General features: G+C 59.0%; 1 protein-coding gene across 1 annotated transcript in view; it reads right to left on the reverse strand.

The window, feature by feature from the left end:
• NFAM1 (NFAT activating protein with ITAM motif 1) overlaps positions 1-13,258 on the reverse strand; it is a 30,089-nt gene extending 16,831 nt beyond the window's left edge. The window contains exon 1 of the mRNA XM_079140446.1: positions 13,072-13,258. Within this exon, the coding sequence (XP_078996572.1) occupies positions 13,072-13,189 (118 nt within the window). The 5' untranslated portion in view covers positions 13,190-13,258. The remainder of the gene's footprint in view (positions 1-13,071) is intronic.
• Positions 13,259-16,364: the final 3,106 nt, after the last annotated feature.

Raw genomic sequence — 16,364 nt, forward strand, 5'->3', positions numbered from 1 at the left:
ACAGGACAGGAGACAGGTCACTTGAAGCTACCTCAACCTCAGCTACTTCCCATGAGGACCAAGGGTCGCCCCTCCCATGCCCTCATCACACACAGATGTTGTGCTAAGCACTACACACACACAACTATACCTCTCTTGATACATCCCGAGGCAACACAGGAGCCCTATTCTGCAGAGGAAGAGACTGAGGGTCAGGGAGGTCAATTCACTAGTTCCTGATCCCTCACTGGGGCCCGTGCTCCCAAATCCCCTCCTCCCCAAAGGCAGAGAGACTGCATTGAATAAAAGCACAGCTGGAGAACGAGAAGTAAAGGAGGCAGAAAAATGAAACCTACGCTTCCTGGCAGTGCACAGAGCGGGAGGCAGGTCTTCCCACACCTCTCCCTGTGCCAGAGGAAGACGGAGGTGGGCCAGGCCGCTGAAGAGACAAACCTTCCCAGAGTGGGAGCTCAGGGAGGCTTTGGCAAGTCACTATGGAGTATATCGAGCGAGACCCGGAGGAGAGCCGGCCCCCCACGGCAGAAGGACTCCATGTGTGGCCGTTTCAGCCGTGACCCAGACGTTCAACGCTTGTTGCAATCAGTTCTGCAGCCGCCGAATCCCCATGCCCACACTCAGAAGTGCTCAGAAAACGGTTTGAAGACCCCCAAAGCAGACGCCCAGCCTGGTTGGGATCCTAACCCTCCTGTGGGCTTTTGAGATGCCATTCAACACCCCAGAGGCAGCAGCACAGCCCTGCGGCTCCCGCGTTCCTGGCCTCTCAGGCCCTTCCTGTCCAGCAGCTGAGGAGCAGACAGTTTAAATTGAGGTCGGCAGCGAGCAGCCGAGAACACGAGGCTGGCTTGTTAATTGGGAGAAGATCGTGCGTTTGAGATGCTCAGAGGGAACCTCAAGATTCATTTTGCTGGGGAAAGTGAGGCGTGGGCCTCCTGCCTGTGGCGTGGGCTGGCCCGAGGTCAGCTCCTCTCTCCCCAGGTCTCTGCAGCTCAGCCCTGAGCCAGGGTCCCTGGGGAGGCTGGGCCTTCTGGATGACTCTCAGACCTCTTGCAGCTCTGGATTTGTTGATATTTGGGGTTTCCTGTTGAACCACTAGACCCCCCTCCCCCAAAGTTATGAAGACTCAGTTCTAGAGAACCCACGGGTGTGTCCACTGTCACTGCGAGTCGGCTTTGTTAGGATTAACGTGACAGCGCTTAGCTGGCCGCGGGCGCCCTCCAGGCCAGGAAGCCCCTGTGCCCTGCTCCTGACGTGCCCCTGGCAAGCAGGCCAGGAGGGGATTTGCAGGGTCCTTTGTATCCTGGACTCTGGGGCAGGTTGTGGTTTTGCAAAAACAATATATTAGCTCTGTCATAGGACAAGGAGCCTTGCTCAGAACAGAGGCTGTCTGAGATGCCGTGGCAGGAAAGAGGGGCCAGGGACAGGAAACGCACTGCTGCATGACCTCCTGGGTCCCACGTCACCCCGGAGGACAAGAAGCTAGAGGACGGGATGGACCACAAAGGGCAGAGCATCGCTCGCTTAGCCCAGAAACCCCCATGGCACACGGGCCCCTTCTGGCTCTGAACCCTGCCTATGGCCCCTCTGCCTGAGGCCTCCATGGCTCCCATGGCCTAAGTGGCCCAGGGGCTGGTCAGCGGCCTTTGTCTCCATCCTCCCGTCTCGTTCTCACCATGACCCCGCCAGGCAGCCAGGCTTGGCTCTCTAGGGTTTCCTCACTGTGGGTGGGGTGGGGAACCAATCAAAGTCACCAGGAAAACAGCCCTACCAGGAAGCTCACTGAGACCTCCTCTGCTGGGACCTGGGTCTCCTCCCCCAGTGCACTAAGAGGCCACCTAGGACTCGGAGCGTGAGCCTGCCGCCAGCCCAAGCCCCCTTCCCATGTGTCCTGCAGGAAGACGTTCATCTGATTGTCCTTCAAAATTCTCTTTTTGTGGCCGTCTCCTGGAAGACGGTGGAACCTGCCAGCACAATTAAGCTGATTTTTACAAATCCTGGGGAATCTATAAAAATAGACGTCCACTGTTCTCCAGTCTTCTGCAATTCGTTACTTCAAGGTCAGAGGTTAGGATCACCAAAGTGCCAGCCCTGGCCCCAGTCAGCGGCAGGGGGCAGAGGCTTTGGGATAAGACCCTCAGACCTCTGACCAAACTGCTGTTTCTCCAGAAAGGGGAGAGAGGAGGCAGCCTGCACAGCTCTGTGAGTAACCGCGGCCCATCCCAACACAGCAGGCCACACCCAGGGCACAGGGGCTGCGGGGCATTGAGGCCCTGGCCTCCTGATGGAGCCCATCGCCTGCCCTGCTCCTTTGCTGGGGTGTCAGCACCCACACCTGGACCACAGCAGCTCCCAGCTCCCGCGCCCTCCCCCGAACCTGTGCCCCAGAGGCCCCTGGGGTGTGGGCTGCGGGAATCCAGCCCCTGCCCCAATCGTCTGCCCTCTAGAAGCAGCCCCTGGGCAGGTCACTACTTCCACACCTATTCATGCTCTTCAGCCATCACTTCTTTATGCCTTCCACCAGTCAGGTGGGTCCGTCCTGGGCCTGAGGGGCTCCCTGCTCTGGCAACACCCCAGAGCGACAGGGAAGGCTGAAGGAGCTGGGGTCGGAGGGCTGGTGGCCTGTCTTGGGATGGGGAGGGGCATGGGGGTGACCTGGGCATCAGGAGGGCATCTGTGACCTGGAAACAGGAGCACACAGGCAGCAGGAGAGAGCACGTCCACAGAGCGCACCCTGACCGGGTACGACAGGCCCCGTGTCAGTCAGTCACCACCACAATCCGCTGAGACGACTATTGAAACCCCATTCCACAGGGGAAGAAGCAAAACAGAGACAGATGGTCTCCGAGGCCCAGAGCCACGGCATGCGAGTGGTGGAGCTGGGCGTTCCCCTGGGTTCGTCTGTGCTGAGGGAGAAGAGCTAGAACCCAGGCTGGGAGCAGCAGAGACAGGGCCCTGCGTGAGCCACGGGTGTGCACATCAGAGGCTGAAGACAGGTGGTCGACTCGGAGCAGAAGTCAAGGTGTGTGAAGTAGAGAGCTGACGGGATGCGGGGCTCCAAGGCCTCATGCAGTTACACCCTCTGCCTCAGGTCTCATGGATCTTTGTCCCTGGTCCTGGCAAAGCCAGTGTGTCCCTCATGGGACAGTGTGAGCCAGGGGACAGTGAGTTGGTGTCTCAGAGGATGCCACTCAGGCATTTGCCTGGAGGGACACACGGCCCTGGAGGAGGACTGGGAGGGCCTGGGTTCCTGGGGGCCGAGGAGGGAGTGAAAGCCACTGGATTCCTGCTGGCACAGCCCAGGAGTCCCTGAGTGGTCCGTGAAAGTGCCCCCAGAGCCCACTCCAAATTCTGCACGTTCCCAGAGCACAGTAGTGCCCTGTCCCCAACACCTGGTAAGAAAGGTCACTTCTGTCCCCACATTGCTCCTCCTCCCTCCCTGCCTCCGCCCAGGGGGCCATGAGGAAGAGTCTGAGTGGAACAGAGAAGAGGGGCCTGGTCTCGCTTTCCCACGGGCCCCGGGGGCCTGGGGAACGAATTCCAGGGTCATCAGGTCGGAGTTCTGTCTACTACGGGGTTGAAGATTTGAAGAACCAGGACTCAGGCTTGCCTCAAAGTGACCAGAGGACTGCGACTTGTTCAGAGGGTCTGGAGCCACTGGGCCCCACTGGGCAAATCTTCCCTATTGAGGGTCTAAAGGGCCCCAGGGGCAACTCCAAGTTGCTTTGCTGGGGGTCTTCGGGCTTTGCTACTCCTGTTGGGTCCCCAGCCCTTCCTGCCCCTCTACACCAGCACTCAGCTGCAAGCACAGGTGCCCCAGATGGGCAGCCCAGGCCCCTGCTAAACCTGCCCAACCCACGTTACAGGAGGTCTCAGGAACGACAATTCTCCCAGGCTCCAGAGAGGCTGAGAGGAAGCCTGGAGCTTGGCCAGAAATGGCGGCAGGGACAGGAGGGGCTTGTGGAAAACCCAGGTTGTAGAGGCAGCAGACTCAGATTTAGAGCCCTGCTCTGCCGTTTAAAGGCTGTGCAGCCTTGGACACAGCCTTTACCTCTCCGGGCTTCAGTGTCTCCCTGCAACGCAGGTAGGATTAAGTGGATTGACTGGGACCAGGAGCTCATGCGCCTGCCACAAGGCCAGGCTGCCTCTCCTCAGCAGACCAGGAGGAGGCAGGGACGCTGGGGGAGCGCTCTCTGCAGAAGTGGTCCTGCCTTCTGTCCAAGTGACCGGCCCACGGCACAGGCAGGACAGGAGCCCCAGGCAAGCCAGTCTCACCCAGGCTTATCTGCCACCTCAGCCCTGTGCTGACTGGAGTCTGGAGCTGTTGCCACCGGGTGCCGACCCTGGCTCCCTGCTGCAGCGGAACAGGCAGGAGAGCCCTCTCCCCAGCAGCTGCCTGCTCTTCCCCACCCTGCTGTCTACCACCCGCTGGCGCCTGATTCTTGCCGTTTCCGGTTCTCCTGAGGAATCTGAGAGCCGGTGGAGGTACCCCGCGGGCACCCCCACTGCCAGGGCCCGTGCTGGGTCCCTGGCGGGGAGGGACTGGATTCGCCATCAGGGAACTTGACCCCCACACCGGTGCTCAGGATCTGACCTCCCACCAGGCACAACGGCGCCTTCCTCAGGGCCCCCACCCTGCCCCTCCGCCCGGGAGGCCGCCTCTGCCGGCTCTGAGCTTCCTTCTCCGACAGACTCATCCTGCTCCTGCCCTGCTTGAACTGACAGGGGCTCCCTGCTGGAGGAGACCCAGAAAGGAGTCTGAAACCAATTTACAGGGTCAAGACAAGCAATTAAAAAAAAAATTGAACATGGAGCATTTCACGCATAGCAAGAGCACCCTTTGTGACCTCCTGGTTTCAGTTATAGTCATACAACTGGGTTCAGACAGGATCACGCTAAAACACGCTTCTCTCGACTTTGGGCCACTGTTGAAAAAAATGGAAAGTCCCTGGGCCAGAGGCTCCAGTCCATGGCTCCCAGGCCCTGCACGGCCCTGCTCTGCTGCCCTCTGTCCCTCACCTACTCAAGCTATTCCCGCAGCTGGGAATGTCCCCTCTTTGAGGTCACCATCTCTGTCTCCAGGACTAGCTCCCTGACCCACTCCTGGGTGCCTGGCTCCCCAACACAGCACAGACTCTCCGGTATCAGCCTATTCTTTTTTTTATTTTTTGGTACTGGGGATTGAACTCAGAGGCCTATTTTGTATTTTATTTAGAGACGGGGTCTCACAGAGTTGCTTAGCGCCTTGCTAAGTTGCTGAGGCTGGCTTTGAACTCGAGATCTCCTGCCTCAGCCTCCTGAACTGCTGGGATGACAGGCAGGTGTCACCGTGCCACGCTCCAGCATCGTTCTTAAGCCACGTGATGAGAAGAGCTACCCTCCCCTGGCTATGGTCCCCTTTTGCAGATGAGGAAAGAGGCTCAGATCAGAGATGAGTTTTGCCCAAGCGGCACAGCTGGTGAGTGGTGGAGACGGGATTCTAGGCTGGGCCCCTGAGCCTGTCACCCCACACTCCTCTCCACAGCTCTGTGCCACAGTTTTTAAAACCTTCGGCAAACAGAACAAAAACTCCTCAAATGAAAAAAAAAATACCCTCCCTTAAAGAGAATCAAAAATTCAGAGGCCACTTCCCTAAATGTCGGTCATCTAATAGGCAGACACGGTCAGCAGGATGCAGGTGTGTGGGGACAGCGGTGCTCAGAACTGAGCCTGCAGCATTAGGGAGGCTGCTACTGTCACCCCGCCTCACGTAGAGCCTGTGACTCTCAGAGCAGGAGCAAGCGGCTCCACCATCCTCCAGATGGTCCTGTGACAAGGCCAGCGAGTGTCCGTAGAGGGCTGGACGGTGCCCCTCCCTCGCTGCAGAGGGATGCCCCTGGGAATCAACTGGCTAAGCTTGGCTAGGTGATTGAGGAGGCTCCACTAAGCGCTTAGAAATTCCCCTGGGTCCCAGGATGGCACCGCGTTCTCCCTCTCCCCCCGCTCCCCCATTCCAGCTGCCCTCCCCTTCCCCCCGTGCCCTGGCCTCCTGGCAAGCTCCTCAAATCCACCAGCTCTCACCCAGCTCCCCTCTTCCTGGAACTCCATGCCTTCTATGGCACCGCACAAGGGCATAGGGGCCCAGACGTGCTGATCAAAGGGATCCATGCCGACTTAGGTCGATGTTAAAGGAGAACACTTTGATTCCCCGGCTGCAGAAGAAAGCCGTTCCCACGGTCTTTATTTCAACCCTGGAGTTTGCCCTCCAATTTAATTCTGGCTTCTCTCGGAGCTGTGCCTTCTTGAAGGCCCTTCCGAAGGGCCCCCGGGAAGACACCGATCGAGGCTCCTGGTTTATCCCAGAGCCGCAGCTGCGTGCCCGAGCAGGACGCCACAGGAACCCGGCAGGTTGTTCAGGACGCAGGCATCAAATGCGGGCGCGTGGCCGAGTGACTGGCGAGGGAGGGGCAAGCGACCTTTGAATGGAGTGTGTCTTATGGGGCTTTTAGCACCAGTGGCCTCGGAACGGCGCCCTCAGACTGGCTGTCACATCTTTCAACACCTCTGAATCACAGAGCTGCATACAGATGTGGCTGGCTTGGGCCCTCGCACTGCCTGGCTGAGTCCCATGCTGCAAGGTGGCCTCGTGGGGACACAAACCACATGCAGACTGCCAAACCCCAGAAGTGCTAACTGGGGGTTCACTGCCACCACCTCCCTTCCAGCGTCTTGAGAGGCAAGCTGCTCTGACTGCTGGGCTCTGAGAGAGGCCTGGGCCGGGCGGGACCCTGGGTCTCCCTTTATGTCCATTCTACTCTCCAGAGGGTGGGGCCAGGGCTTGCTTCTTGTCTCCAACTGGGGGTGGCTGAAACGGAACAGGCTCCCTTGGGTGCTCCCTTCGGTGGAAAGCTGGTGCCCACCCACAATCCCACCCCTGGGAAGGGGCTCAACTGATGAAACTGGAACACTCTGGGATAAAGGGACTTCCCTGGGGCCACAGAAGCCCAAGGGGACCCCACTCGGCCTGGGAGCAGGCAGGGGCTTCCTGGACCTGGATCATTGGTTTTTTAAATTTTATTATAATTCTGAGGTCTGCCCCACCTCCCACCCTGCCTCCTTCCCCTACAAACGTGAGTCAGGCTCCCTGTAGAAACCACAGGGAAGGATCAAGAAGAAAGGTGGGCTTGTCTGCGGCTCGCCACCCTGACAGAGCGCCTGGATCATTTTGATGTCTTTCTTTCCCATCTCTTTACCACGCTGAACTTTGAAGGAAGAGAGAGTAGGGAGGCAGCGGGTGGGGGAGGGGCACGGGGCGGGACTTTCAGCGCAAGAAAGCTTCTGGAAGTCTCCATGCAGGGCGCTGACTTGGGACTCTGCAAAACAGGTGTAGTTGAGAGAAAGGATTTGTGGCTGGGGACAGGGTGGGGATGCTGGAGAGGTGGGCGGTGGGGGGTCCTGGAAATCTGGTGGGGCCTCTGGGCTTTCACACTGGGAAGTGGCCCGACGGTATTTCCATTTTAGAAAGAAGACCAAAGAAATCCTCCAGAGACCCACTCGCTCTTCCTCCATGCCCCGTGCCAGCCAGCATCTCTCTGTCCTAGGATTTCTCAATCCCAGCTGCTGCCCAGGATCCTCCAGCCTGGGCACGAACTCGATTGCCCTCCCTCCTACCGGGTCCCCAACCTGCCAATGCCCCCTCCACGGCCCTCCATAGCCCACTTTCCACTGGCTGCCTCTGCTGCCACCACGGAGGCCAAGCCACGCCTGGCCCTTCTGCTCTGTGTCAGCTCTGGCTTTTCTTACCCAGCCCGTCTCCTAAGGTTGGGTACTAGATCCCTGGCTCGGCCCACAGCCTCCCCTGCCCCAGGTGGGCTCCGTCACTCCCCGCACACCCTCAAGCCACAGGTGAACACCCTGGGGGGTAGCAGAGGGAGTGGACATCGGGTTTGTCAGGGGCTGGGAGAAGGGCCAGAGGGCACCGCTGAAAAGGTAGCCTATGTGATGACCTTGACAGAGAACTTAGAGGTCACCAGGTGAGAGGACACTTTCCAGGCCAAGGGAGCAGCAGGAACCAAGGCTCAGAACGTGGCTGGCTTCTCCAGCTGGGGGAGTCGGCGGAAGAGCAGGTGTGGCGTAGGGCGGAGCCCAGGAGAAAAGGGCAGCCGGGCTGGGAAGGGGCCAGCTGGTGGCAGTGAGGCTGCATGCGTGGTGCTCTGTGGACCCACCATCTCCTGGTCCCCAACTCCTTAGGACAAGGACTGTGAAGGGTACTTGCTGATTGAGGGATACGCATGTTTTAGATTTTGATGTGTTGCCAAGTGGTCTTCAGAAATGTGCCTTTCAACCCTGTGACCAGTGCTGTAGCCCAGTGTCCTCCCCAACTGTGTGAGGAGTGGCCCGCCTGGTGGGAGGCCTGCCCTGCCTCGGCTCAGGCCCCCCATTCCTCAGCCCTTCGGTGGCAAGCAGTATCTGGCCCTGAGCCCCAGAGGCTCTGGCTCTGGCCCTCTGTCTGTGTCACTGGGCACACAGCTCCCGGGCAGGAGAGCAAGTCCCAGCCAGGCCTACCAGGCTGCCTCTCCTGGCTCTCAGGCACCCTGCAAAACCCCCAGCCCCTCAAAGGAAGCCCCTGGGCATAGTGACCCATCAAATAGACCCTCAGAAGCCAGGAGCTCCCAAGGCCCAGCCAAGACTCCCCACAGGTCAGGGGCCTTCTAGCTCGAACCGGCAGCCCCTGGTCTGAGCCTGGCCTGCTGGACCCAGCCTCAGAGATTAGTTGCTCAGACTGGGCTCAGCCCTCAGAGCCCTCAGAAGTTCTGGCGTCATCTAGATACAGCACGACTGGATCCAGGGACAGTGGTCATGGCACCTGTAGGAGGTGCGGGAAGGCTGTGGTCTGACCCTTGACCTGTGAGGATGCTGAGCTCCAGGCCAGGAGAGGGACTGGCAGGGGGCTGCTGCTGGGCCCTGAGGAGCCTGGCTGGCAGCGCACGCCTTGCCAGTCTCCCAGGGGAACGGGGCATCGCTTCTCTAACCTTGCTCAGAGCTCCTCCTGGGGCCGTCTGACTGAGGAGCTTCATTCCGTCTGCTCTTGTTACTCTTTCCTGAGCGCCCGTTGGGTGCCGGGCACCATGCTGGGAGCTAAGCCCTGAAGCCACGTGAGCACACAAAGTCCCTGCCCCAGGGACAATCCCATCACACAGGAGGAGTAGCTACGATGGGATGGCCAGGATTACTGAAGAAATGGCGGCGTATTTATTGGGTGGGATCCTCCACAGCAGGAGTCCACAGGTGTATTCTGAACAGGACCAGGTAGTAAGTATTGTAGGCTTTGGGGACCATGTCACCACAGCACAGCAGCAGCCCAAGGTGACCTCAGAACACAGGAATGGGACCCTTCAACAAAACTGTGTTTGTGGACACGGAATTTCACATCATCAAATATTCATCTTTTGATTTTTCTCAATTATTTAAAAATATTTTTAAAACCATCCACAATGTAGGAGAGGCAGAGGACTGGATTCAGCCCACGGGCCATGGCTTGCTATTCCTGCCCGATAGCAGTGAAAACAAACTTTAGCCACACCAACAGCTCGACATACCTTAAAAAGCTTACATGTTGAATGAAAGAGGCGCCGCGCCCAAGAATCGACACAGTGTTTGTAATTATGCCAAATTCAAACACAGGCAAACTAGGCTGGGGGCCTGTCTCAGTGGTAGAGGGCTTGCCTGGCGCTCCTGAGGCCTGGGTTTCGTCCCCAGCATCACACACACATAAAAGGCAAACTCTTCTCTGCGGCTTAGTGATCCGCTCTGAACAATAAAGCTATAAAGAAACGCCCTGAGAGTCAGGATGCTGGTGCCTGTGAGGGGAGGTACTGCTCTCCAAGAGGGTGCCTCTGGAGGAACGTTCTGGAACATTCCGGAATGAGCTGGACTGTTCTCTTTCTTGACCTCCTTGGTAGTCACACAGGGCTTTGAAGTTTTTATTATTCAGCACAGTACTTTTCTGTATGTGTTTTCTATTTCACCATTACAAAGGAGAAAGCGAGGAGGTAGGATCTATTGGGATGGCGTTTGAACCCCCGCCCGACAGGCATCTGTAATCTGCTTGGAAGTGATCGGGCACCCCACTGCTCTGCCAAGAGACTCCTCAGTCAGATGGAGCCTCTCACCAGCCCTTCCCCAGCCCTGCCTTCTGGCCTCCCTGCCTTTGTTCATGCTGGGCCTGCCACCCACCCGCCTGCTCTGTCCTCCTCTGTCCTGCGCAGTGCCCCCTCCAGCAGGCGGCCTTTCTGGCACTTCCCTGGCCACGCTCCAGCAGGGCCCTGCCTCTCCTCCGCCTGCCTCTGCTTCCCAAGCTCTTCATTGGCATTAGACAAAGATGAAAAGCGGAGGCCAGCAGTGATGGAGGCCAGGGTGGCGAGAAGGGAGGCAGGAAGCCCTGGCCTGTGAAAGGCAGAGCGTCCATCCAACTCTGAGACAACAAAGGAGTGCGACACGGAGGCCAGAGCAGACTGACGCCGAGGCAAACCGCTCAGGCGGATTCCACCCGGGGTCACTTCTCAGGCGAACTCTCGCAGTTTCCACCAGGCTGAGAGTGAGGCCTGTGGCTTGTTCACCGCTGGCCCCTCCGCACCTTGAACTGGTTCTCCTCAATGGATGTTTGATAAATAAATATAGCCCAGAGTTCTGGAAAGGCCAAGAAGAAAAGGAACTGACATTTGTTGAAGACACTGAGGACCAGAAAGGTTAAGCAAATTGTTTGAGGTTACACAGCAGTCCAGAGAAGAAGAGAAGGCTCTGAACTCAGGTCTGTCTGGCCCCAAAGTCCCTGGGGGTGCCTGAGGCCTGATAGAAAAGGGTGAGAGCAGGGGACGCCCTGCCTCTGGCTTAGGTGGCTTCCCTCTGGGGGAGCAGTTGCCCACAAAACCAGACCACCTCAAGAGGCCTGAGGGGAGCAGGCCCAAGAGTCTCAACTCACAACCAGGAGGAGGAGGAGGAGGGCCACACCAGGGTAGGCTGAAGACCACCAGACAGGAGTCTGTGGGCCCACCAAGTCTCAGTTGGCTCTGCCAGGCTGGCAGGCAGCTGACATTACTGATGTCCTAAACCATAGGTTTGGCCTCATTATTGTACCCACTTAACAGATGAGGCAATTAAAGCACAGTGACACTAAGTAACCTGCTCAGAGTCCCAGGGCCAGAGGGGCAGTTCAGACTAAACTCAGGCTGAATGTCCCTGGCTTGTACTCTTAACCCAGATCCGGCCAGGCGTGATCTACCACGCCTGTGATCCCAGAGTCTCAGGAGACTGAGGCAGGAGGACTGCAAGCTGAGGCCAGCCTCAGCAACATCACCCTGCATCCTGTGGCTACCCCAGGGAAATGGACAGACTCAGGGGACCTGGACCTCAGTGAGGAGGCTGGCCACGCCCCCTGTGGACCTTGCGGGGTGCAGGCTGGGTCTGCAGGCGGGTGTGGTGGGGCTGGAGGAGGCGGGAGCGCGAGGCGGGAGCTCGGGGTGGGGGCGTGGCGCGGGGTGCCCTGTGCTGCCACAGTGGGCTGCCCTCTTGTGAAAGAGCAGGAAGAGTTTCTCCTTGGCATGACGTTTGTCGCAATACTGGGCAAAACAGTCTAGTTTTGTTTGCAGTTCACACTGTTGCAAAAGAGCTTTTCCGTAGCAGCAGCGCCCGGCGAAGCTGCTGGACTCGGTGACCGGCTATGCTGGGTGTCTTTGGGGGGAGGGGGGCCACACAAAGCGAAAACAGCCAGGACTGGGGGCAAATGAAGCTAGAATGACCAAGTGGGAGTTGGAAAGCTTCATCACCAACAAGCCGCGTCTCCAGCACACTGGCCACCGGCTGTCTGGTGGGCGGGGGCAGTGTGGGGCGCTCGGGTCACAGGCCTGGGCCCCACCTTGTGGAGACCGCACACACCAGCCCTGGCCTCCTCAGGGTAAATTTTTTCGTGGAGAATGTTCTTTACAAAGAAAGTTGAGAGGAGCCCTAGAGCCCCTGGCCAGTGGCCCTGGCTGGGACTGAAGTGGACCAGGGTCAGAGTCTGACCTCTACTTACTGTCTAGGCCTCAAGCAAGGTCACTGGCCTCCCTGGCCCCCCATTTCCCTGCCTTTGAAATGGTGCTGGTGAGGACACTAAGTACCACAGGTGGACAGTGGGTGCCAGTTCGGGGCCTGATAAAGGCACATTCCTGACCGTTGGAATGGCTGTACTCACAATGCTCGCTCCTGGAAGCCTCATAAAAACCCCGACAAATACGGAGGAAAGGCACCGATGTCCACGGAGGGGTGGCCACTGGTGCCCAGGCCGAGGAGGAAGGGAGGGAATCTGCCAGAATTTACTCAGTGCTGCCAGGAAGTCACAGGGAGCGTGAGGAACTCAGAGAGGCTGTACTGGAAAGGACGACAAGAGGTTGTCCCGCCTGGGTGGACGCGCCCCAAGGCCACCCACCCTGGTTTGGATCCAGGCCGCCAGCTTCTGAGGGAGCCTGGGGCCAGGAAAGGGCACCAGCGTGGGCCCCTGGGGAACACACTCCAGCTGTGAAATACTTGGCTTTGGCCTGTATTTCAAGACCCGGGAGGGGCAACCCTCTGGCCGCAGTGACAGTTTTGTGTCCCAGGGTGCCGCGCTCTGAGTGGCTGGCAGCTGGCCTCCCCTTCTTTCCCTGGCTAATCAATTTCAGCGACAGACCAGGAAGGCTCGGGCTGCTTGCCAGGTCCAACACAGCCGCCGCAGCGCAGGGTCGTGGGGCTGCGAGCCGTCCCTCCCCAGGACCCTGGGCCCCACCCTGACGCACATCACCCACCCTCCTGTGTAAGTCCATCAGGACCCTATGCTGGGAGGGAGCTGTTAACACAGCAATGAGGGGGAGACTGCTGTCCCCACCTTCAAAAGCCACCTTGGCGAGGCATTAGCTAAACATCTTCCAGGTCCCTGAAGGCGTCCCCTGTGAAGTCTGCAATGTTCAAACAGCAACCAGCAAATCCCCAGAGACGGGTCCCAGGGAATTAGCTGCACTGGCTGGATGAAAGGCGCTCTGATGTTCGCCAGCCAGAGAGTGACCGGGAGGAGACAGACGGTACCTGCCAGCTGCAAGGTCCAGGGCACCAGGAGCCACCCCAGGAGCCGCGGGGCCAGGAGGCAGCCAGGAGGCTGCAGGGGGCCTGCTGGGGCCTGCCACCACAGGAGCCAGCTCTCCATCCGGGTTGCCTTGTCTGGGACACTCAGTCAATGTCCCTCCTTCCTCTTTAGTTCCCAGGAGGGGACAGCCCACACCGGCTGCCAGTTCCCTTTCGTCTTCCCACAAGCTCCTCCCTGGTCACCATTCTGCTTCCTCAAGGCCTCCCTCGGTCACCCCTCTCCATAACCCTGACCTTCCCCTCAAACAGTGGGGGTGGTTCCAGATGAGAAGTCTGGAACCCTAACTTATTGGATCAGTCGGGAGCAGAGCTGAGGATGGGACGCAGGCCTCCCCAGGGCAAACCCCAGTAGACTTTGGCTCTCCTGGGCCCCTTCCAGCGGGGCCCTGTCCAGGGGACAGTGGGGCCATAGGAGGTGGCGGGGTGTCTGTGAGTGACCTCAGGTCCAGGTTAGCACCTCACTTCTGCAACACTTTTCAAACAACCACAAGCGCACCCAGGAGAACTTCCCCTTTGAATCCGGGAGTCCTTGATAATGTGCTACTCAGGAGTGGGCTTTTTTGGTGTGGGTGTGAGGGGGCCTAGGGGACTGGTAGGGGAGGGGGCAGGCTGTGAGGTTTAAGGGAGAGCCACATGTTCCCAGCTGTGGAGAGGGCCCAGTTCTACTGGGGCTGAAAGGCAGCTGCCTCCTTAGCCCAGGGAGGGGCTCTGGAGGCCTCCTGCAGAGGCCCAGGGAATGCCCCCATCCGGCCCACTTCAAACGTGCCTCCTCCCGGTGGCTTCCCCAAACCTCAGCTCATTCCATCTCCCGACCCCAAGTCTCACCGGCTGCTTCCCCATCCAATAGCCTGGCCTGGCCTGGCAGGTCCCCTCCCCCAGCAGACTAGGAAGCCTTCCCCCGGGCACCCTGGAGCCACGCTGGGCTGGATGGGGTGGGGCCGGCGTGTGCCTGCACCTGGAGTGGCAGGGGGAAGGGGCCTAGGCTGGGGCGTGTGGGTGGAGGATGGGAGGTGGCCCTCTCAGCCCATGCCACGTGCCAGCGCCCACCAACGCCTGAGAAGATGCTTATCTCAACTGCACAAAGGAGAATCTATGGCCTGAAGAGGGGAAGCAAGTTGCCCAAGACTGGGGCAGAGCCTGGCGCCCGAATCCCAAGGCCAGGCAGCGTGGTGCTGGAGGTCTTCTGCCCTCGCTGCCTCCTGAACGCAGCCCCAGGAGGTCACAGCAGGGTCCCCTCAGTGCTTCGCCCCAGTGCTTTCCCTGTGGCCACTTTGTATGTGAACTGACAGCCAAAAGGTGTTTCCCACCAATGCCAGAAGCCTGGGAGGACAGCAAGCAGGAACAGGGCCACCCACGGGGAGAGGAAGACATGCAAGCGTGAGTGGAGACGTTCCAGTGCGCCAGGGTGGGCCGGGACCCCGGCGGTATTGACTGTTGATCCATCACTGTGATACATGATCGCGTGTGTCACAGCGAGACACAGATAATCTGCTTCACGCTGCTCCCCAGCTCCTGGGGGGAGCGGGTTGTCTAAGCACCTCGATGCCATGGTGATAGACGTCACATTAATGCCTCGGCGCGCAGAGGGAGCATTTCAAAGGCATCGGTCTGTGCCTCTGTGAGTCTCGTTACAACCTGGCACTGGGAGGTGGCCCAGTGCCAGGTTGCACACAGCACAGAACCCTGTTCCTCTGACACTGGCACTGCCCCCGCACCTGCCCAGGTGCCAGCCTGCTGCTCCTGCCTGGTGCGCTGGCGCTGCTCTGCCTCCCAGGCGGACACACTACGGCCTTGTCCTGCTGCCATCACACCCAGAGCTCCTTGGGGACCTTGACCTCCTCTGCGCCTGAGTCCCTCCTGCCACTCACCTAACAGGCTGCTCACTCTTTCACCTCCCGTGCATCTTCACACCGATGACGGCTTTGTGCCTGGCACAGGGGTTGCACGGGTGCACGGATGACTGAGCACAGATGGGAGAAGAGCCTCCTCCTGGCTTGCTGTGAAGAGGGTGCCCGCACCACACCATGTGGGCACACGGGAGGCTAGACTCCCAATGGGTGGGAGGAGGCACAGCCACACTATGCAGGCCCTGGGCGATGCACAAATATGACTGGAAGAGGGGAGGCCGAGGTCCTAGGTCACTGGGTTTCTGAGACACTCAGCAGTCACACGGCCTCTAGGAGAGAGGCAGGGACTGGACTTAGAAAGGAGCCCCAACTAGCCTGGTGTGTGCTGTCAGGCCCTCAAGCCTGGACCTGGTTGACTGCGGGAACCAGGATAATGGAAATGGAACCACGGCTCACTCAGAGACTTCGCTTTCCATCGCCTCTCACCCGGTGGCTGCCAAGCGTGGACAAGCTGGGCTCAGCTCCATCTCCTCTCCTCTCCTGTGACCTCGGCAGAGCTGTGAATAAGCAGATTAAAGGCCCCGAAGCCGAAGGAGGAGCAGAGGAGAGACACAGGCTCTGTGGGCATCCCCAGTGGGCACCTAAGGCTGCACAGCCCTGGGCCACGCTGTCACAGTGTAGGCAGGGCCCAGAACAGCACTTCTCTGACGCTGGCTGAGATCCAGTTATCTGTCCTTCACATTTTGCATGGGGCACTGGCCTCCCAGAAGGATACACGAGGGAAAGACCCCAGCTTGGAGGAAGCCATGTCTAGAGGGGACGAGGTGATCCCAGCACGATCCGTAATGGCAGAGCAGTTCAGGACAGCCTCGAATGCCACATACTGTCCAAGCACTTTTAAGCTCTTAACGCTCACTGCCATCCCGAGGTCGGTACTCCGATCCCTTCCATTTTACAGATCAGGATCTGAGGCACAGGGATAAAGTAATTTTTAACCAACACTTTAGTCCGGCTCAGTGGCAGAAAGTACACGGAGCAGAGAGGGACGTCAGGGGAAGGAGGGAATTATCCAGGGCGAAGGGAGAAAGGGGTCCAGGAGAGCTTCACGGACGAGGTGGCAGGCCTGAGGAGAAGAAAGTGGGGTGGGAAGTCGGGGGAGCATGGGTGTCCCCTGTCCCTGAAGTCCCCAGCGGCCTCCTCTACACTCCAACTCAAAAGTTCCAGACAGGACGCCACCTGCGGGCCTCTCCGTGTTCGGCTTAGTCACGCGGACGCTCGTTTGTGAAGGGCCTCTGTGTGCCCGTCAGGAGGCGCGGGACAGTCACAGTTCTGCCCCGGACATCCCGTCTCCAGAGGCCAACAGAGGCCCCCAGACAGGATTGCCAAATG

The sequence above is a fragment of the Sciurus vulgaris genome (assembly GCF_902686455.1).
Source record: "Sciurus vulgaris genome assembly, chromosome: 5".
Lineage (NCBI taxonomy): Eukaryota > Metazoa > Chordata > Mammalia > Rodentia > Sciuridae > Sciurus > Sciurus vulgaris.